The sequence below is a fragment of the Sorex araneus genome, chromosome 1 (assembly GCF_027595985.1).
Source record: "Sorex araneus isolate mSorAra2 chromosome 1, mSorAra2.pri, whole genome shotgun sequence".
NCBI classification, from domain to species: Eukaryota; Metazoa; Chordata; class Mammalia; order Eulipotyphla; family Soricidae; genus Sorex; species Sorex araneus.
Window position 1 is genome coordinate 317,398,660 of NC_073302.1, and position 23,888 is coordinate 317,422,547.

The following is a 23,888-nucleotide window of genomic DNA, read 5'->3' on the forward strand; positions in this document are numbered from 1 at the left end:
ATTTTAAGGCATAAAAGTTGCAAAGTAATTTACACTTACACAAGTGAAACAATCCAGTTATAGGAAAGAAAAATTATATAATCTCCACACTCCATCCCAATCCCTTTTCCTAAACTCATTAGTAGCAAAAACTTGGGAGGAATCATTCACATATTTTCTTTCCTCTTTATCTTTCATGTGTGATACATAAACAATGATATACTTTAATGGGTTTTAGAAAGCATTTTTTCTCTTTTTTTGTACCAGTGATACCTCTGGACATCAACAGATAAATGGTTTATTCTTTTTAAAAATGTTAATTATATTGCCTACTAAAGATATAACATTTTGCCAAACATGTCCCTACTGACAAACATTCCAATTGCTTCCAGGTTTATTCTTTTTGCTTTAAAAAATTTTTCTATGACAATACAGTACAACACTAGACAGATGTCAGATACAATAGTAATTGAATATTAACTCTTTGGTTACTAGATACATTTATATTCTTATGAATAATATTGAATTTTGTTCTGGGAAATAGTTATTTGAACCTTTTTATTGTATTTTGCTTAAACTTTATTTGGTAAAACCAGAGCATTGTTTAAACTAGAGCTGCTTTTCCTAGTACTTGGACAAACCACTTCTTAGTCTACCCCTGGTCACTATGAAGTTTTCCTCCTCTACTATATAAAAGTTGAACATCCTATGCAAGTCAAAGAAATTTCAAAACAAAATTTCCTTTTTTTCCTCCTTCCTTCTTCAGGCCACATCCAGTGGTGCTCAGGGATCATTCCTGGCGGTGCTCTGGGGACCATATGGTGTTCCAAGGATCAAATCTGAATTGGTCATGTGCAAGACCAGTGTCCTACCCACTTTACTATCAATCTGAACCCCCAAGATTAAATTTTTAATTAAATAACTTTTTTAAAAACACCTTTCTTACCTCGATAACCTGCATCCCTGCCCCAGTCTCTCAGCTGTGAAACCTCAGCAATATTATTTGTGACTCCTTTTCTTTTAACATCTCAACTTTACCCAGGCCATCTAACAGGCAAAAGAACTTTAAAGATAAAATAATGTGTCAGGCCACACCTGGCGATGTTCATGTATTACCCCTGACTCTGTGCTCAGGGGATCCTATGTGGTGCCAAGACTGAATCTGGGTCAGCCATGGGCAAGGCAAGCCTTAACCTACTGTAATATCTCTCTGGTCCAGCAATTGCACTCTTAAATCTAATTACTTTCCATTGACAGAGTATAAATGTAAGGACTCATCAATGTTCAACTCTATGTTTACTATAACAAGTTTTATTACTCCCACTTGCTCTGTATTTCCTATACCAACTCCACTGGATTGCCACTCACATGCTCACTGATCTTGACTTAATAAAGATGAAATTAAATCCTCATACTACTTTAATTTTCACTAAATTTCCCATGATTCACATTCATGTGGTAAATTCATGTCTCCTTTGCTAAGAAGTTTTATCTATCCAAAGAATAACTGATTCATTTCTGTGCCACCACATATTTGTTCCTTGCACTTTCTATTAATATTTTCATGTACAAAATGAAATCTTCATACTAAGGACTAATTTTCATCCTCAAGCAGCTTCCTAAAATATATCAGCTACAAAACAGTGGGTGTATTAGTTTACATCTCTATAATACATCACAGTTTATCAAACTTCACACATTTTTAAATAAACGATATATTTTAATTAAATAATCATGAGATAGAACATTACAAAGCTATTCATTATTGGATTTCAGTCATAGAATGTTCCAACATCTATCCCTCCATCAGTGTAATTTCCCAGCACCAGTGTCCCCAGTTTCCCTCCCACCCTCCTAACCCCACCCCCTACCTCAGCCTGCCTCTATAGCAGGCACCTCTATATTCAATCTCTCAACCGTTGACCAGTCCTCTTGTCCCTGTTTTCTCTGGCCTTAGGTATTAGTCTCATACTACTTTTTTGATAGCCCACAAATGAATTCAGTCATTCTATATCTGTTCCTCTCCTTATGACTCATTTTACTCAGCATGATACTCTCCATGTCCATCCATTTATAGGTAAATTTCATGACTTCATTTTTCTTAACAGCTGTGTAGTACTCCATTGTGTAGATGTACTATAAATTTCATACATTTAATCCTTATATTCTTTATAGACTAGGTTTCACTATACAAAGTTCACTGTCATCATCACTATCATCCCATTGTTCATCAATTTACCCGAGCAGATGCAGTAACATCTCCATTCGTCCCAGTTCTAATAGTTTAGCAGCCTCTGCTTACTCATTTATCCCACCAATTGGAGGCTCTTTTCAGGGTCAGGGGAATGAGACCTGTTATTGTTACTGTATTTGGCATGTATATACATACATACACATATATATATAATATGTATATTATATATATATATATATATATATACTTCCCTGTAGTTCCCATGACTTCGGTTTTGTTCTCTCCATCTAACCTCAAACTTGAAAGACTTGGCCTCATTTCATCTGAGACTTGTTCTACTTCTTAACCTGCAAATCATAATCCTCATATATATACACTTCCCTTTATGAGAGTCCAAGATCACAAAGTTCTGCATTATCTGGGTTCCGTGGGACTTCCATGGGAAGTCACATGCAAGGCAAATACCCTATCTGCTGTACTACTGCTCTGGCCCGATCATTAGTGTCTTGAAAGAAAGACACTCATAACTGAAAACACTTCAGATGTGTACAAATGAAAGTTATAAAGAGAATTATAATGAAAGAATTTAAAGTCAGGAGTGTTAAATATGCATGCTGAGATAATATAATTAAACACCAATGTGCTCAGGCTTACACCTATGTTTCTTGACAAATTATTATCCACTACTCTCAGGATTCTTTCCTAGAACCATATAGGATATTGGGATCAAATTCAGCTCAACACTCCCAAAGCAAGCATCCTACCACTATGCTATTGCTCTGGCCCCATTCTTTCTCTTTCATTTATTGTGCACACCCAAAAATGATTGGGAGTACTCCCCACATGGTGTTCATGGATTGTTCTGGGTGATCTGGGGACCAAAGGCATAGTGCTAGGAATCATACCAGTGAATCCATCAGGCAAAGTATGCACTCTGGCTTTTTCAGCCATCAGACCTATCTCCAAAATGCAAATTATTGATATTTAGAAAACTGTCTCCTTAGGGGCCAGGGACATAACAGTGGGTATCACACTTATCTTGCATTTGATGGCCTCAATTTGATTCTCAGCATCACATAAATCCCCTGAGTACCACAAGGAGTGATCCCTGAATAGAAAGCTATGAGTACACTGAGTATAGCAGGGTATAGTGCCCAGATGAACAAATTTTTCAGTCTTTTTTAATGTGTCATTACTTAATCAACATTTTAAGCTGGGGAAATGTCCCTGTAGTTCCCATGACTTCGGCTTTTGTTCTCACCTTCTGACCTCAAACTTGAAAGACTTGGCCTCATTCCATCCGTGAGTCTTGTTCTGCTTCTTAACCTGCAAATCATAATCTTCTTTCCAGTAAAAATCTGACTGAGCAACAACAAACTCTATGATACTGTGAGTGCACACAATCAGCACACAGGTGAGGTCATGTGTGATGCCACTGTTTGGGCCAATTTGGCTGAGGGTCTCTGCTTAGGGGCCACAGCCAGCATGCTGAGTACCAGAGAGAGCTCAAGGCCTCACACATATTCTCTACAGGGGATCTCTCCCTGGCAACACAGGGCAGAGATGGGCAGATATTTCACTGATGGACTGAGGTGGACTGCGGTTGTAGGAGGGAAATCCCTTCTATATTGCTCTCCAGACTAACTTTGACAAAGTCAGGCATGACAAGATGTTACAGCTGCTGTGACCCAGTGGCAGGCAGGATTCCCTTGGTGCCATGAGAAACCCAACGCCTTAGCAAGGTGATCACTGGCCAGGATAAATGTCTCCCCCTCAGTGTAGGGTAATGAGCTACAGACCCCAGTAGCTCTTACTGCCGTGTCAGAGCCCCAGGATTTGGAAATCTGAAGAGTTTAAACATTTCTAAAGTGCTGAAGGAGGACTGAGGCTGAGAAAATTCAAGACATGTGCCCAAGACTATCCACAAATATGATGAGAGAATCCTAGAATTTACCATTCTAATCATTGATTCCATTTCTTTTATGCTAACCCATTCCCTTGTCGATTATTTAAAGCAATCAAAGCTTATATTTAGTTTCCAAAACAGCAATAGACTAATGCACATGAAAAGGTGAGACATTCATTTCATTTATTTGCTCTTGTGTTTTTTTTTTCTTCTCTGGATCTGTGAACAAAGAAAATGACAACTACATATACCTTTTACAGTGTTGAATGATAAAATGCAACAGACAAAAGCACTGTAGCAAACATACGGATTATAACAGAGGGAATTTAAGTTTTTACAACATGGTATTTGAGGGTGAAATAGAACCCATGATTTCTCAGAGCATACATTCCAGGAACTGCATGAGTCCTTATCATCTATATCCCCCGCCCCCTGCCCCCCAGTGCCCTCACAAACTATGCAATATGGAACATGCTTACTTTAAGAAGTACTGCTATCACTTCCACCAAGTATTATTCATCCTCCTTCCATCTTCTGTCCTCTATCCAGCTGGAGTGATAGCACAGTGTGTAGGGTGTTTGCCTTGCATGCAGCCAACCCAGGTTCGATTCCTCCATCCCTCCCAGAGAGCCCAGCAAGCTACCCAGAGTATCCCACCTGCCCGGCAGAACCTGGCAAGCTACCCGTGGTGTATTGAATATGCCAAAAACAGTAACAACAAATCAAACAATGGAGACATTACTGGTGCCCACTCAAGCAAATTGATGAGCAATGGGATGACAGTGATACAGTGATCCAAAAAAAATTACAAGAACAGATTTTTTTCATAATTTCTGCTAATATTGATCTTCAAATGATTGGAGCAACTATTGAAATAACTAACATACTACCATAGGCATTAGAATATAAACATCTAAAATGATAATAAAAGATCATCTACCTAAAAATGGCAATGTTTAGACTATACCAAGTCAAGAATTATATCAGATTTTGTTCACCAATAAGTCCATGATTCCTTTGAATTATTCAATAAAGATTCAATGAATTTATAAATATTGTCACTTGGAGCCATGTGCTTAAAAGTGATCTCTGTGTAAATACATGATTGTATTCCAGATGGCGTACCCCACTCATCCCTCCCCTGGTGACTTCCTCCTGGCTACCTCCACCAAGGCACAAGTAAACACTAACTACCTCCTCACCTGGAACTAATATCTAAGAGAAATGCTTGTCCTTTCTCTGAGGTTCTGGAGAGAAAGAGGCAGAAAAGGGAAGGCCTGTTTTATCAGATATTCTTACCCGTTTGCTAGAAAACAAGTACGAGCAGGAAACAGTCCTAGAAAACAGGATAATTTGCTAAAATTCATGTGCTTTCTTCAAAGTAACTGTAAGGCAGTAAATATTCCGTATATATCAAATATAACAGACTTCCTACCCGAAAGAATTAAGATTCACACTCAAGAAGTTTCCTTAGCCTGGTGATCCCTAAAAGTTTTCAAGCATTTGATCTCAAGGCCCCCTACACTAGTTGTGATTGAAAAAGATCATTACTTAAGTAACTTCTTGCAGCATATTTGTTTTCTCAAAGGCATTCACACATCATTTACATCCATAATGTACACTGTAAACCACTTTCCCCAATTGCCTGCATTTGAAAGAGTGTTCTTCACACTCTTCATGGGCTCATAATCAATTCAATGAGCACAACAGAAAGCCAATTCAACAAACACACAGTGCTCAAACCTAACCTGTGAAACAATTTCACATGACGCTCCCCACCTGTGCCAAGAATGGGGCAGGGATAACTGAATTCCTCTCACATTCATTTCAGTCCCTGCCTCCATCCACATGGAAAGCCTGCTCTCACAAATCAGACCTGTGTGACACATGCAGCCTTACCTCCTCAGCACCACTTAACTGCAATTAACGTGTGGCGTGCATGTTTTTCTTTGTAGGAGATAATTGGAACATTTCAGCTGTACCCCTCTCTCCTAATAAAATTCTCTTGATTGGCAGCAGGGTTGGCCTCTCTCCCATAGAACTGAAAGTTTCACCTGTACTGGGATCACAGAGCTTGGAGAAAACACAAGGCTAATGAAGGCTAAGGAAGTCATACTAGGGAGCACCACAAGAGGTTGGAGCGATGCCAGAATCACCATCGCTTCAATATCAAGTCCCAGCACATTTATACTGGTTGGAGAGCCAGCATGGAGGATTCAGGAAATAGAAAGGCATCTGGAACACAGATCCCACACCAAGTTCCCTCCACTTACACTGCGAAGGCCACAGTGGCCATGCAACCTTGGGAGATACCAGTTTCCTCCCAGGGCCAGTGATGGGTATATGGTAAAGACCAGAGGCCACTTACAATTTGAAATATAATGTGGGAACTGTAATAATATGAGATGAAATTTCCCCACAAGTCAGGTATATCAAGTCCACGAATTCATTCTCTAGAAAGTTTTCCATTTGCCTTTTTCCTAATAGTGAGTGATAACTAGCAGTTTGAAGGGTTTTAATAGATGTCTTAAAGAGGCTTTGCCTTCCCTGTAATAAAGTATACCTTATGACCCAATAATCTAAGTACAAAACACTAAATGCCATGAAAATTCCTAGGTGTTTGTGATAGAAAGGCTGAGGAAGAGGAATAGAATTCCCTCCTTTCTTCAGGGTAGCCAGTCCACTCAACTGATCCCAAAGTTGCACAAGAACCAGAATTACCCAGATTAACAGTTACAATCTACTCAAGGCAAAAGGATAGTGTGCAACTAACGCTGACATTTCAGGGGACAGACAGAGTCCATTCAAAGTGACCTGTGGTACACACATCCTAGGTGGTGAAAGTTTAATGCAGGTGAGAAATGTAAGGAAGGAAGAAAGTGTCCTACTCTCTCTCCTACCTCTGCACGTTTGGTTGGAAATATGAAACTTGTGTCTGAATCTCTGTAATGACTCTCCTGGCTTATCAAATGATGGAGCCCATTGAAAACCGCTAAAATACCTTTTAAAAAGTGGATGATTTCAATATCACATGATCTATAAAATTAAGAGTCTAGGGAAAATTTAGAGGCACTTCTGACTTAATGTATGCTTTCAGCTTTTAGAACAATCATTGAAGAAATGTTTCTTTTAATATGACCCATTACAAATATTCTGAATTTTATATGTAAATTGCTGAAGAGATGAGTAAGAAAAACTTCCCATTGGTCAAAGAGTGCAGTGGGTAAGGCACTTGCCTTGCACACCGTTAGCCTGGGTTTGATCCCAGAACTCTGTATTATTTTCCCTGGCGCTGCCTGAGCACAGAACTGGGAGTAAGCCCTGAGGATCACCAAGTATAATAAAAAATCAAATAAGAAGAAGGAAAGAAAACATTTCAGTTTACTTTCTGGATTTCAATTAATACCGACTTGACAATGCCTCTTAATAAAATATATAGCTGAGCTCTTTTAAACAGCTTGGCAGGGTGAGCACACATTTTGTAAGAATCTGGCAGAACAAGCACTGCATTAGCTAGCTCACAATGTCTCACAAGCTCATAGTCAATAATCCATCCGGAGAGCCGACAATAGTAAGAACTATATAAATAAGCTCGGGATTCCATCCTCCTGCTTTCTGGAGAACAAGACAGTCCATGTCACTCATTTCATAGCTTTGAGGCTAGACATTTCTGCGTGGAATGTTCCTCCCCAAGCAATATTAGTCACTAGATAAGCTATGGAAATTAATCAGGCCTAGTTAAATTGTTCCATTCTAAACTATGGCAGGGGAGATTAATTTTTCCCACCTCCTTCAGGAGGGAATTCATAGGTTCAATTCCACCTCTCCAAAAAGGAAAAAGCTATAAGTGGCCTCAAAATTGTACCAAACGAGAATCCTTTCCACCCCTAGGAATCCTGGCCTATCCCAGGCCTGATTAAGGGTTCAAGATGGCCAGGGGCACTGAGCAGGTCCCTCCCCTCCCTTCCCTAGACACCAGATGGTCACTGCAGGGCCCTACACAAGATCTCATCTTATACAAATTTGGCTCCTTAGAAAAAATTTTTTAGAAAAGCTTACAGAGGGTCCTTGTTTTACATATTGTAAGCAGTTGAAACTAAGGTACTATAAGAAACAACAGATGAAAGAAGAAATATTCTCGTTTCTAAATCTCGTTTCTAAAGAGCTGGCACTTGGCATTATCTACCTGAGTTTGAAAATTAAGTTATTCTCAACAACTTTCCTCCTTCTAAGGTTCTCTGCTTAAAAGGCCTAAGGATTGATGAATGTGACTAATACAGTCGGAAGTTTTACCAAGGAGATGGCATCAGTGACAGGCAAACTGGTGGAATTATTAAATTGGGAAAGTGGTTCATGAGGGTATAAAAACAGTAATACCGATACACTGGGAGCAATAGTTTCTCCAGAAGGAACCACATATGGCTTAGAATAGATTTTTGTGGAAAAGTGAACTGCCATGAACTGAGGAGATAAGTTGTGACACCCTACATTGATTTTCAAAAACAGCTTCAGTGGACTGTTTTGTTTTGTGTTTGTTGTGGGGCAACACCTAGCTGTGCTGCTCCGGAATCATACGCGATGGTGGGGATAGGATTGGGGTAGGCCACGCACAAGGCAGGTGCCCTAGTGCCTGGACTATCTCTCCAGTTCCTCTTGAACACCTTTAACTATTCCACAGAGGACTACACAGGAAAGGTGCATAGAAGGCAGAAGCTGCCCATGAAATATTGCAAAGCTCCCCTAGAGAAATAACTTCACAGAGAAATTTGTATTTGCAAATACAACCACCCTCTCCTGAGACTTAAAAAGTAGGAAGACCTCAGGAAATTCTCAGCAAAGACCAAGAGGAGATTTAGAGCTGGCTTAGTCTGAGAATATATATAAGGAGAAAACTCGATTTTATCCCTACAAAAAAAAAAAACAGAAATAGTCCTTAGTGAACCAAAAAAAAAAAAAGCATCCAGGCCCTCAGGACATGGGCTTACGAATTATTATTGGCAAATGAAGATGAGTGTCCAAGTATATAAGAGGTAATACATTACTCAGCCATTTCCTTCACAAAACAGTCATTGCTGGGCTGGCACTATAGAAAAAAGAGAGGAAAATCTTCACGATGAAAGACTGAAAGACTGAAAATGAGAACAAAAGAGACTCGTGATGAGGAGCAATTCTATGAAATGTATTTTTAACAGAAGGGCTTGGCAGTCTGAAGAGGTGCAGACCAAGAAATAGCCATCTGCAAATATAAGTTTATGAGAGAATAAAAGTAGACGAAGGGGTTGAATATCAAATGCCAAAATGCAGTAGCCTGGAGAATGCCAAGGGAGCTAGAAGTACAGTGTGGAGGACAAAATAATGACAGGATCTTAAACTATAACTTTATAAAAATTAGCTCAAATATGCACTGACTGTAATAAAGAGCAGAAAGAATCCCTTAGAATTCTGATACCCCTTTGTAGAGGAAGACTTATGGAGGGTGTCTCTATAGCTAAGTCAGCCTTGAAACTCACTGACCTTGCATCATACCCAGCTTCCCCCAGTACCCCCAAAAACAGAAGATATTTGTTTAACATATTCAAAGTAGAAAGTCTTTTTGTCTTTTCCAGTTTCCTCAATCTTGCCTAAGAGGACAAAAATAAATCCTGGGGGGCTAGAGCAATAGCACAGCAGGTAGGGCATTTGCCTAGCATGCAGCTGACCTGAGTTCGATTCTGGTCCCCTGAGTACTACCATGGGTATTTCCTGAGTGCAGAGTCAGGAGTAATCCCTGTGCATCACCGGATGTGACTCAAAAAGAATAAACCCTGGAAACCCCTTAACCTCATGAAACATAGTAGTCTCTACTCATCATTCAAACCATGTATTTCTTTGTTCTTCCTTATTGGAGAGTATATTTACAGTTGTCAGCATTTTCCTGAAATGCCCTTCAATAGAACATGAGGAAACAAAGCAGGAAAGAAGGAAGGTGGGGTGGGGGGAAATAGGAAGTTTGGAGTGAGAGCATTTGAGAATGCTTGGTTTGGCAGGTCTCTGTTGTCCTATAGAAGCTCAAGACAAATTGCACAGGGAATTCACCTGGCTCTTCATAGATTTGAATACTCAGATTAACACCTCTCTGTACAGAAGAACAACAATGAAATGGAACACCTCAAACTCTGTTCTGGAATGATTTCCTGCTGGGTCAGCTTCCCAGAGTCTCTCACACCCCTCCGGAACTAGAGCTAGAGAAATCTAAGTTCACAGGATCATTTTCTGCCCCAAAGACAGCCAGACACCCCTTTGAATTATCTGCTTCTTTGTGTCTATTTATATAGAGATTAATTACCTTTAGTCTGGCCTAATGGATTTGGCTAAATAAATATAGCTGAAGCAATGTAATACAGACTTGTTTAGATTCACTTATACAAAAAAAAAAACCCTCTCCAAATCATCGGTTAATAAAATTAATGTGGTTTCCTTTTTGTTCTTCAGCTTCCTGAAACTGAAATTTATGTTTTCTATTAGCATATATAATTATATTATATAAATTATCTTTTTTTACAAATATAGTCATGATGACATATTTTAGCAAGTCAGAATTAACACTATTTCCTTGGGTAACATTTGATCTTGGTTGGAATAAAAGCTTGTACGTGAGAGATGAAGATCAATATTAACCGCCTACAAATACTGAGAAGGTGTTTAGGACATACTGGATCCTATACCATACTATCCCAGACCTCAACATTCAAAGTCAGTTACGACCTTTGTCCCCAAGGATTTTGTCAAATTGCTTTGGAAAAGATGAAACTATGTTATTTATTCATTTCACTAGTGTTAGACATGAGTAACTGTTTCTACTAAACTCCAGGTGAGCCTGGATGGATGCCTCTTGTTTATATTTCTAGAAAGTTCCCAGCAAGCCAACTAAGAATGCTGGGTCATCATTCAGCACAGACAGGCTTTGCATCCAGGGGATTTGGAATCAATTTCTGGGTGATTATCACAAATGCAATTGACCCCATCTAACATTTGTTCTCCTATCTGTACAGTAATAATAATAACAACAACAAAGCCCACCATATTGGGTTGTTTAGTTAAACTGAAATGACATATTCTAAATGCTTTGAAACCATTAAAATAAATTGTCATGTTAATCAGCATGACACGGAGCCTCTGTACTGCTGACAAATATCTGGATCCCCTGGTAGTGAAGGTTAGTTAGAAAGGCATCTTTATTTCACTCTGCTTTTTGGAAAGGGCAGACAAAGGTGCCCCAGGAAATGAAGAGAGCCCTCTCTAGCTTTGGCCTGCCTATCTCTCACAGAGCTGTCGTGATCTTTCTTATTTTAATGACCCCTTCTTTGAGTCTTGTTTGGGATTTCAATGTACTATTTAATGTTTTTCCTGTTATTACAATTTTTACTTGTCTTATACAGTGCCAAAAGGGAGGCAGGCACTAAAATTTTGCCACTCTAGCCAAGATGTAAATTAAAGCCTTTCATTTCACTAAATTAAAAAAGCAAGGTCAATAATTTAAAAAAGGGATCTCAGATTCTGAGTATGCTTCTCAGGCTTCCACTTTGGCTGTCCTTATTTCTCTTTCATTGCACTACACACACACCTACCTCCTGTACTTAAAAACTGGGCAGACATAAGCCTAATGTCATAATCTGCTCAAAGTTGCTTTTGTTTTTGTTTTTAGTTTCAGCTGTTTTGTTAAAAAATTAACTTAAAAAGAAAAAAAAAGTAAATTCTATTAAATTTTTTTTCTTATGCTATCTGGAGTGGGAAACTTTTTTTCTGCCAAGGACCAGTTGAATATTTATAACACCATCAGACCACATTGTAAGGGCAGAGTGGCAGTGGGCAGCTGAGGACAGGTACCAGATCAGGTACCAGGGGCAGAACACCTGATTTCATGGGTCTTAAAAGGTTCACAGGCTGGACCTTCCCCACACCCTGCTCTAGATATTTTGCTAAGAAAAATAAACTTTTATGTTTGAGGTGTTTCAATACACACCTCATTTGTGAATGGGGACTTGGTAAGCCCAATTACTTAACTTTTAAAAATGGAAACCACTCTTACATAGAAAAAGGAAAAAAAAAAACAGGTTCCCATCACCTTCAACTTTGGAAAAAAATTTGTAATGTAAAATAAGCCTGAAGCAATTACTTCTGAAACTATGTTAGCTAAAGTTTGGTACTACTGTTGAAAATAGACTGACATCTGAATTAAAGCATATTTTAAAAGCAGAAATTATACTTTAATCCGTGCAGAAAATGAGATTTATTCACTCGGGTTTTCTCATGTTGATAGCTGACTGAATCTTTCACATGACAGAGCACAGAAACAGTTGAATCCGCCTGGATCCCCTGTAGAAACAGCACACTTCATTTCTACCCTACCTAAAACAAGGAGGCACGACATCCAGCCAGTGGCAAACGTTATTCAAAACAAATGTCCCAATCGAAATTCGAAATGCTTGCAGATTTATTTAATACTAGTTACCCAGCCACGTGTCCCCCACCCGAGCAGGCCAGTATCTTGTCCTCCAAAAGCCAGGGGGGAGGAAGATTGAGATCTAAAGGTGACAGAAGGACATTGAGAACCAAAAGAGAGTACTGGACGCTGATGGAGGGTGTGGTTCGAAAACGAATTATGCATGCAACCCTACCATGAAAAAAAAGTACTGTAAATCGTGGCACCTAAAACAATTAAATTTCAATTAAATTTTTTAAAACTTAAGTGCATTAACTCAGTATTCTGAGTTTCATACTGACTCAGACTCAATTTCATTTAGAGACTCCTTCGAGTTTAGAGCCTCTGCAGCAAGAGTGGAAGGAGAAAGATCTGGACCACGCCAAAGCAAGCCACATTTTCTCCTGGTCAGCACAAGGTGCCGTCCAAGAACCCTGGGGCACGGGGATTTCCTGCAGTTTTTGTTCTGTGCGGGACCTTCTCGAACCCAAGAGGAGCTGAATAAAGTTCGGAGAGCCACGGACACTAAAAATAATAATAATAATAATAAATAAATAAATAAATAAATAAATAAATAAATAAATAAATAAATAAATAAATAAAGGTTTGACAGTCCCAGCTGGACCTGGCAAAGCCTGAGCAGGCGATGCTGTGGCTCTTTGGCGCACACCCCTCCCTCTTTGCCTCGCCAAAGCCCACACCGCGGAGTTAGGACAGAACGTGCCATCAGCTTGCAAACAACTCCGGAGTCCGCCCCCCTGCGTGCGTCTAAACTTCCTTCCCTATTCCGCGAGTTCACACTGAATGCGGGTCACCTGGAACGCCTCCTGTCAGCTCCGACAGGGCTGGGGACATGGGTTCACGTGACCTGGGGCCCGGCACGTGCGGCTCTGAGATGGCGGGAGAGGAGAGACGCTCTCTGCCCGCCCCCCCCCCGCCCCCAAGCCTCCCCATCCCCCGGGGGGCTGTAGGCTGAGCTCTGAGGGACAGCCCAGGAGACGCGGAGCTTTCGGCAGTGGACGACGTCCCTCTGCAGTTCCCAGGGGTGAACCCAGGAAGAGAAACACGAGTTTGAATGGGGGTTGCAACTTGGGCATTTAAAAAAGAAAAATAGAAAAGAGTTCTGTGCAGCGTGCGAACTTTCCAAGGTCACCGTCCTCCACTCCCCTGGAGCCCAGCCTTGCGATCCCCGGCCAAAGCGGAGGCAGCAGTGTCTCGGGGTACCATCTCCATCCCCACCCACCTCTGGGGGAAACTGCAGGCGAGCGCCGGGGAACCGCGCCCGGGAACAAAGACGAGCTGGGGGCCCCCTCCAGAAGCCCACAAGCCCGCTGGGCGCCGGGGCTGCAACTCCCTCCCGCAAACAACGCGAACCCAGCTGCTGCTGGGGTGGGGGGGGGTTCGTTTCGTTGGGCCGGGGGATTCGGGACTCGGGACTCCAGGACGTTTTTCCCCCGTCCCCCGGAACCGGGAGACTGGAGCTTGGCAGCCGATGCCACTAGCACAGAACTCGGGGCAACTCCGGCCGCCGCAGCGGCCACCCGGCGGAGGGGAGGAGAGGAGGGGAGGAGAAGGCGACAGAGGGAGAGAGAGGAGGAGGGGCTGGCGGGAGAGCGCGAGGGAAACAGGTGAGGTCCCCCCTCCACCCGCCGACGCCCGGCGCGCGTCCCCACCTGGCCCCGCACTGACCGGCTTTGCACGGGTCCTTGTAATCGATCGTGTCCGCCTTCTCGTCCCCGTTGCCATCCGAAGTGAATTCGTAGTCGAGGCCCGCGCAGCCCCGCGGCTCTCCGCACAAAACGATCCCCGAGGCCACCAGCCACACGAGCATCCTCGGGGCGAGCGCCTCCGGCCCCATCCTCCTCCCCGGGAGGCACTGGGGGGCGGGGGGTGTGTGGGGCGGGCGCGGGAAGCTCGGCGGCCGCGCGTGCGAGGCGCGGGGCTCCTCGGCGGCTTCCCGGGGCTCAGGTGTCCGGGAACATGCGGGTGCCGTCGGGACGGCGCGAAGTTGGCGCGGGGCCCGTGGGGGGCAGGTAAGGCGCTCCGGACCCCGGGGCTCCCGGGGAGCGTCGCCCGCTGCCCGCCCGCCCGCCTGGGCCCTCCGGCTCGGGGAGCGGCGTCCCGCGGGCTCAGCGCGCCCCGGAGCTCGGGCTCCTGCGCCGCGCCCCCGCCTCTGCCCGGACCCCGCGGCGGAGCGCGAGCCGCCGCCGCCTGCGCCCGCTGCCGCCGCTCCGGGAAGATGAATCCGGTCTGCACATCAGCACATCTGAACTGAAAGGGGAGACCGAAGAAGGGGGTGGGGGGCCGGCATTTCCCCGCCGCCAGACCTTAAAAGCCTGCAGCAGCCCGCACAGCCACTGAAGGCGAGGAGAGTCCGAGCGTGAGGATGCACAGTTTGCCTCCCCGCCGCCCGCCCGGGCGGTCTTTTTTACCCTCTTCCTAACTTGAAAAAAAAAAAAAAATCTTCGCAGCATCTAACCCAATCACTTGCATCCTGCTTACTTATTCATACAATCAGGGTCAGGATCCGGGCCACCGCGTCTTCTCTGACTTCTTTTGATAACCGTCTACAAACAAACCGACACGAATGCACGGACAATTCCATTTAGATTTTTATTAAAGATTTTTAAATGACTGGATTACGTGTCTGAGTCCAAGAACAGCAATTAAAGAGATGATGTACGTGTCAGTCGGGGGTGCCAGACCGGGGGTGGCGCGGGGAGTCGTGACGGTAACTTCGCGGCAAAGCTTTCCCCTCCCCCCAAAAAAACAGCGGACTGTGGGGTTCTTCGCTTGGCTTCCAAGTAACCTCAGGGAAGCCCGGGACAGGAGGAGAAAAAAGTGTATTTGCCTCTTCCACTTAAGAAACTGACGACTTTCAAAGCCCTCCACCCAAGAAAAGTTTTAATCAGATCAAGGATCTCCCCAATGGCAATTAAAAAAAAATTAAATCCCAAGTCGAATTGCAGATTGCAGCTGCAGGAAACGCCAGGACCTCGCCGATGGGCCGGCTCTATGGCTCACGTGGGCGCAGGAAGGGAAGTTGGAAGGAATACTCGGGAAGCCCATTTTCTGTGACAGTTCTGGCGCCCGTGCTCAGAGTTGGGCAGTACCAGCGGGGTTCGGTTGTTTTAACTCTTCAGAGCAGGATCTGCGAGGTAGACCACATGTCAGCCAGGCAGGCGCAAAACAAACACAGGTTGTGGGAAATTGGGGAACGGGTGGGAGGGTGTGTGTGTGCGGGGCGGGGGGGGGGAATCAGAGGAAATCTGTGCAAACCCCCGGTGTGAGCAATTCAGAGGTTTCCCCACATCTGCAAGTAGTTTCCAAAATAGGTGAGAGAAGGACATCTCCTCCCCCAATTTCCCAAGGAATTGGTAACTGGGAGCTCTCCTGTTTCCAACTAAATTTTGAACTGTCATTTCAGCGCAGGAGAGGGAAAAGCCCTTCTGCTGCCTTTTCATCTTTATTTAACACTATAGTGTTTTCCCCTTGCCAAGTTACCATCAATCACTTGCAGTTTCATCTGGAAACACACAAACCACCATTACTACATACATACACATTTACACAACAACCACATAAACACACCCCACCATATACCCGACCACACACCCTACCACCACATACACACACTCCACCACCACCCTACCACACACAAATGCACACATTCCCCACCACCACATATACATTACCACATACACACATCCTACCACATATACAAACACGCCACCACATAGATACATACCCTACTACACACACATACACATTCCTCACCAGTACCACCTATATAGAAACACACACACACACACACACACACACACACACACACACCTTTGATAGATCCAATCTGGGGTTAGGAGATTTGTCCATGATTTTTGTTTTTGTTTTTATAGAGAAAAATTAGAGCAGATCTCCAAGAAGTAACACCTATTTCAACTCCTTCCACAAGTAAAAGACTGGGAGAAATGGGTAGAATTCACTTATTCCAAGTTTCTGGCAAAACAGGTTTTCTAGAAGGTCTGGGCAAAGAAGGGCCTCCCTTCTGTAGATCTCACTCACACTTTGAACCTGAGGCCACAGCACAGAGCATTCAAAAACAACATCCAATAAGCAGGTGGAGGTATTTGGGTTTTAAAATTTCTTGCTGAGTCATTCTCAAATTCTTTTGCCCATAACAAAAAAGTTTGCATAATTAATAATGATGCTGCTCTAGTGTAGGGCTAAACAGGAATGTATTCTGCTTGGGAATCTGAAAGCCCAGAAATTTTGACTTTCCTTACCCTTGCTTTTGAGCTATTGGATATGACCCGACTCCCTACCCACAGAAATTTCAAAGCTTCCTTAACTAATCTAATTGTAAAAATACTTAGACTCTTTTAGCATGGGTAAGTCTGTAAGACTTTTTACCGGGAATTTGCCTAAAATTCATTTTATCAGAACATGTTTTGTTCATGTGTTATTTAAAATTATCTACTCATCATATGATCCCTACCATTTCTTTACAGAATTTGTCATCTATTTTTACAATTTTATTTACTTATTTGATATGCCAAAAACAGTAACAAGTCTCAAAAAAATTGAGACGTTACTGGTGCCTGCTCGAGCAAATCAATGAGCCAAGGGATGACAGTGACAGTGACAGTTTGTCTTATATCGGGGCCACTGTGATGACACCTCACTCTCCCCCCTCTGTTCCCCTGACCAGCGCACTTTGCTATGGCAGGGATCAAACATGCAACCATGCACAAGCAGACATGTTCTCCACCATTTATCGATCTCCCCATCCACACTTTTATAACTTAATGAATTTGTTATCCAGAGTTAGAGTGATAAACATAGTAGAAGCTTGCATGAAAATATAAAATCAGGTTGTTAACTAAAGTAGTCACAGAGAATATTTATTTTATTTACAATATTCTAGACTTCATTGTTTCATTTTTAATTATTAAGTATAACAATAAAATACCTACCTCTAAACTTCATTTTTGTAATTGTTATTATTGCAGGCTAAATACAGATTTTGTATTTGAGAAAGCATAAATTTTCAAGAATTTGCAAAAACTAGGGAATATGCATGTGAAAAAGGCACTGAGGGTTTTAGGGTTTTGTCAAATTGCAGTCACATATATGCACTGTGTGTGAATCCAACTTCCTCAGCAAGACTTTAAAAAAGTTTAGAACTGTATTAAAAAACAAAAACAACATAATAAGCAAGCACGTGATCCCTGTAGTAACTCCTGGGCAGAGGTCCCATTGGTTGCTAGATGCAATGTCCTAAGAGCATCCTAACCTATGCCAGGACCCCACATCAGCCCCAGCAAACCTAGGAAAGTCACCTGAGACAGTTAAGCCAAGAGGCATATCATGCCTGTTTGCTACCACAGAAACAGAAATTGACTTACTTTTAGATAATATCAGCTAGAAAATTTTATTTTCTAATCTAGCCGATTTGTGAGAAACTAGGTATAATTTTGTTGTTGATGTTATGAAATCAAGTACAGGTCTTCCCTGCTTCTCGAATGGATGCTTTGTCAGTCTTCCTTATAAGGTACCCAGTTTTGACTAATGGGAAGAAACTTGAGGAAGATTTTTTACTCTAACAAGAGGTGTGAAGTGAAAGCATTCCTATGTGACTGCGTGTTAGTGATATTTTAGGTTTGATGTACTAATTTACACAATTTGGTAGGTTATTGTTTGTGTGTGTCTGTCTGTCAGAGAGTGCTGGAAACATTTTCACACAAATTACTGACAATTATTTCTTTGATGGCATGTGGGCTGCCTAAAGTTTCAGAAGAATGCCATACCTTCAAATAATGAGATATTTTTACATACTATATTGCTCTCATGCCCCTTGTTAATAATAAATAATAGAAGCATTAATAATAGCAACAGCGGTAATAGCAGTAGTAATCGGGGTAATAATTGATGTATGGAATTAAACCTTCCAGTCTCCTAAATTTAATAGGCTTGCACCCAAGTAAACACTATTTAAGTGTTAACCAAATAGTCTGTATATAAACCAATACCTATATAAGTCTTATTTTAGGATCCAAACAGAAAATATTGGCAATTTCATATGGGTCAACATATTGAAAGCTTTAAAAAAACCCTACTTTGCATTAATGTTGCTGTTCTTCTGAAAGAATTTATATGTTACTAACCAAATATTGTTTTTAAGTAAATATGATTCTCTGGCTCTTGGTTTTTGACCATTAGTGTTGTTTTATTTTAATCTTAGATTCTATAAATTTTTATATCACTTTATATCACATGTCAACACTGCAGAATGTTACCAACTCACTAATTAGGATGGTATCACATTCAATCCAAATCTGTCTTGCTGCTTTCTAAGTAACAAATAATGTCAAAGAAACAAATTATGAAATGAAAATATGAACAGAAGGCGACATTTACTTCACAATGAAACCGTTGTCAATGGTGTTTGTGTGGTAAGACCAAGATGCACACTTTCCTAGGAAAATAAAAGGTGAAGGAGTTTTCTCTCTGCTTTCTTGGGCTTCTGGGCTCCAGCCTGTGCCTGGTCATTCCTAGGTTCCGGGAAGTCTGCCACACTGCCCTTGTGTCTTACCCTCAGAGTGGGGAATAGAGACACCTCTGTGCTTATGGATGTGAGCCAGTCCAGACCTCTACCTGCCCCATCCTCCATTCTGATGTGACTCTGCGGCAGACACACAGGTTTTACCTTTACCTCCTTTCCTCTTAGAATCAATCTGAGGCAATCTATTGCACCTCCGAATTCATAGCCCAGAGTGTGCCATTGAAGCCACTAATGGCACAGGAAATCAGAGTAGATGTCAGTGATGAGTCTTAATAGTTTTATATATGTTTGTACATAAGAGAAAAAATATCAAATCTGCAATCACATATTTTTTATGATGCATGGGTTAAAAAACAAGTTAGTTTCATTAAAACATTGTTCGTGATAAAGGCAGGGTGGACAAGTAAGTGAACTGATATTTGAAAGTATTAATCGAATTCAATTCCTTTTTCCCTCCACTCACACCATAAATAGGGCTTTTACCTTTTCCATCACAATTCTACTCATTCTTCCCTATCACCTCCCGGTTTTATTTGCTTGTTGCATTACGATGACTTTTAGTTGTTATAGGTCTCAGGAAGCAACTGACTCGCTGAAAAACCATCTATGCCTAATGACATCTGGAAATAGTTATTTCTTCATTCATACATCAGTTCTGCCAAAGGGCAATAGGGAGAAGGGAGGGAGCCAGAAGGAAGTCATCATCTATTCCCCTCGTGGTAGGATGAGGGTTGAGTTCACTCATTGTCAATGGTGCCACCTCCATACCAAGCGGAACCCTTGCTTTGTGCCTCCACCTTAGAAAGGAAGAGTCTGGAGCTTGGAAGCTACCTTAAGTCCTGGTTTTCTGCTGACCAGCTTGACAACTCTGGACCCATTTTGTTAACTTCATGTGTCCTCAAGTGTCCTCAGCCATAAAATGGCATCAGCGGTTGGTCACTCAGCTGCTGGATGCAGTGTTGGGAAGATTTATGTATGAGACTGTAATTAACAGTACTATACTTTAAATGAGGGAGACAGGAATAATCTTAGGGGTAATAGCACTTGAATAATTTTTCTAGTGGTATTAATGTATATGAAGAACTCTTTAGTTCTTTTTTTAAAAATTCTTTTGTTTTTATTTTTTAATTTTTTAAAACTTTTTATTGAATCACTGTGAGATAGTTCTTAGTATAGAGTATAGAACTTAGTGTAGAACTTCTATACTTATCTTAGTATAGAACTTCTGGTATCTCCCAATTACTGCCCTTTATTTGTTTGCTTGTTTGGGGGCCACACCCAGCAATGCTCAGGAGTTACTCCTGGATCTGCAGTCAGGAATTACTCCTGGAAGTGCTCAGGAGACGATATGGGATGCCAGGGATCAAAATGGGCCAGACACGTGTAAGGTAAGCGCTCTAGCCAATATCAATCGCCCAATTACTGTCCTCTTAGGGGAGTTCTAAAATGTCCCACTGTTCCCAACCTCTCACTATGGGTTGTGTTCAGAGCCTTCTTTTCTTTTGCTTTCACTTGGAGGATATAGCTTTAAAGTTGAAGGTGCAGGAGTTCCTTCAAATTTACACTGGAGAGAAACCACAAAAATACTGGTTTGGAACCCAGGCTTTGGGTGTATGCCACTGTCTCCCTGTATCCCTGTTTTCCCCCACCCCAGGACATGTGATTGCTTTCTTATCATATAGGATTCCCCCTTCCTTTCTCTCTCTCTCTCTCTCTCTCTCTCTCTCTCTCTCTCTCTCTCTCTCTCTCTCTCTCTCTCTCCCCCTCTCTCTCTTTCTAATAAAACTATTTCACTTCATAAAAGAAGAGCATAAGTGTCAGCAACAGCAAACACAGCTGTAAGTCTATAAGTTTGACTCCGCTATTTAGCTGGTGCTCTGCCCTGGGCAGTTATTTCCCTAGCTCCACACTCCTAATGCTTGCAACAAGAATGAAAAATCTAATAGCACTGAACTGAGCATTAAGTGAGATTAGCCCAGCAATGTTCTTTCTTAAGGGGAGAAGCAGATAAAAAGGTAGTTGCTGTTATCAGTTAGCAAGTTCCTCCCTAGTGTTCATACTATGAAGAAAATCTCTGCCATGAGAGCTTGCACCATCGACCAAGAAACGCTGCCTGCACATACACACGTGGACATACACAAATAGACACATACACAGATACACACACAATTGATTGCAAGTTACAAAAAGTTTTGTTTGAAAATTTCCACTTACACCAAAATCCACTTACATCAAGTTAAATCAAAATTTGGATGACCTTCCTGGGGTTGCTTATCAGTACCCCATAATGTATTTCCTTGACGAACATCTAGACTACCTCTCAGCCCGAGCTGTTCTCTCCCCTAATTTAGCTAAGTGGGTGCTATGTTTATACCTTGATGCTTTGGGCATAAGGCATTTCTCCCAACTTTTTCTATGTAGTTTCCCTACCAAATGAAATTTGTACAGCATCTCATTCTATTTATGTTATAAAGATAAAAATAGAGACTGACACTTTTGATAAGTCAGACTTTATATCTCTGATATAACAATGTTTTAGATTACTTGATTTTTAAAATAAAATACTTAAGGAGTATCAGGTACTCGTGAGAATATTTCCAAACCCCAGATCAATCACTTGAAACATTTTTGTTGATGTTCTGCTATTTTTTTCAGGGAGGAGGTGTACACCCTGCAGTGCTCAGGTTCCATTTCCAGCGTGATGTTCAGGGGTCACTTCTGAAAGAGTTGGGGTACACCAGACTGGATGGGGTGTAACATAGAAGGTAGCCAATCTTCACTCACCAAACAGTAACACAAAAGGCTTAACCTGTAACAACCTTTTAGTAATCCCTCATAACCAGGACTGAATGACTCCATGGGGAGAGACAATGATTTGCACTAATTTTCTTAAAAAAATTTTTGATCATTCCATTAGCTATCTATTGATATGAAGCAACATAAATTATAATGGTCCCATATGGCGGCAGGCTTGAGGGGTGATTAGGAAAGTTGGAGACAATGGTGGAGGGAAGGTGATGATGGAGGTGGGATAGGTGTTGGAATATTGAAGGTCTATAACAATTATCATGAACAAGTTTGTAAACCACAGTGTTTATACAAAAATGTATGGGGGAGTAATTTACATAAGTAAGCCTTACCTATTTCATGTAAACCAAAATATGTTAGCACAGTTTCTTTAAAGGTTTTATTAGCGACAGGGAAGGCATGATTGACACCATATGAGATCCAAATATAAAATAAAATTTAATGCAATATATCTTAGGTGCCAGAGTTAAACATTTGTTTATGTAAATAAGAAGAAGCATTTTTTCATATATTGTATTAAAGAACATTTTTTTTTCTTTTTTGGGTCACACCTGGCAATGCTCAGGGGTTACTCCTGTCTCTGCACTCAGAAATTACTCCTGGCAGGCTTGGGGGAACATATGGGATGCTGGGAATCAAACCCGGGTTGGTCACGTGCAAGGCAAACACCCTTCCCGCTGTGCTATTGTTCCAGCCCCAGTATTAAATAATTTTATTTTCCTTGTTTATATAGGTTAAAATCATATAACAATCACAAATTGGCTCTTACCGATTTATTTTCTGATCATTCTATTTGTCATTTCTTAAAGTTTTGTGGGAACAAGTAATATAAAGTAAGTTTGTTATGTGCCTAAGGGGACAGGGTGGGGGTGGGAGGGAAATTGGGGACATTGGCAGAGGGCAGGTCACACTGGTAGTGTGGGAACCCTAAGTGCCTAAGACAATTCTATAATGAACAACTTTGTAAATCACAGTGTTTAGAACAAAATCTGTCATAAGAAGGAAGGAAGGAAGGAAGGAAGGAAGGAAGGAAGGAAGGAAGGAAGGAAGGAAGGAAGGAAGGAAGGAAGGAAGGAAGGAAGGAAGGAAGGAAGGAAGGAAGGAAGGAAGGGAGGGAGGGAGGGAGGGAGGGAGGGAGGGAGGGAGGGAGGGAGGGAGGGAGGGAGGGAGGGAAGAAGGAGCGAGTTGGGGGAAACCCTGGTACTTGGGGACACCAGGAAAGAATCTGGGTCGTGCATTGCCAAGCACACTCACTAGCCTTTCAAGTAAGCCCTAGCCCTACTATGCTATTTTGAGGCTAGGGGATAAGAACCAGTAGGAGTAAGTCGCTAATGAACTGATTTACTGGCACCTTATAACCTTTGACCTTCCTTCGACTCCTTCAGATGACCACACTCTTTGGGACCACACTTAAGCTAATCCTGCTGACAGATGTACCTGTGTGACAGTGGCCCAAGTGTCCCACCTCAGTGAAGCAGCTCCCTGCCCTGATCCTTCCTGACTCCAACCGAGCAGCGGCCTTCTCTACCCTCCACTCAGCTCACCCATGGCACCCAAGCTAGATAAAAAGGCCGCATCCTGTTTATGCACAGATCCCACCAAGAATCTTACAACATTATGAATGGATACAAATACAATCGAGTCCACTCCTGCAGTCTGAATTTTCATTATGGTAAATATTTAATACTAACATGAAAATAATGAAGATTAATTTTGAAATCTGTACATTGAATATAAAGGCAGAGTTGAGGATCAGAAAAGGTCACTGAATCCTGGCTTTGCTATGTCTCAGGAAACCTTTTCTTTTTTTTTTACTTCATTCAATTTTTTCCTCACTCAAAAGAAAATGTTCCCTTCAAAGGGTTAACCAGGGATACAACATAACACATTTTAAATCACTTGCATGAGCTTGGTCTGTGACAGGAGCCAGGTGCGAGGGACGGTTTCTCTCACTTCCAAATGCAAAGAGTTGTGAGAG

General features: G+C 41.9%; 1 protein-coding gene across 1 annotated transcript in view; it reads right to left on the reverse strand.

Moving 5' to 3' along the window:
• TLL1 (tolloid like 1) overlaps positions 1-14,879 on the reverse strand; it is a 216,441-nt gene extending 201,562 nt beyond the window's left edge. Inside the window, exon 1 of the mRNA XM_004610364.2 lies at positions 14,230-14,879. Coding sequence (XP_004610421.2) covers positions 14,230-14,398 — 169 coding nt within the window. The 5' untranslated portion in view covers positions 14,399-14,879. The remainder of the gene's footprint in view (positions 1-14,229) is intronic.
• Between the last annotated feature and the right edge of the window lie 9,009 nt (positions 14,880-23,888).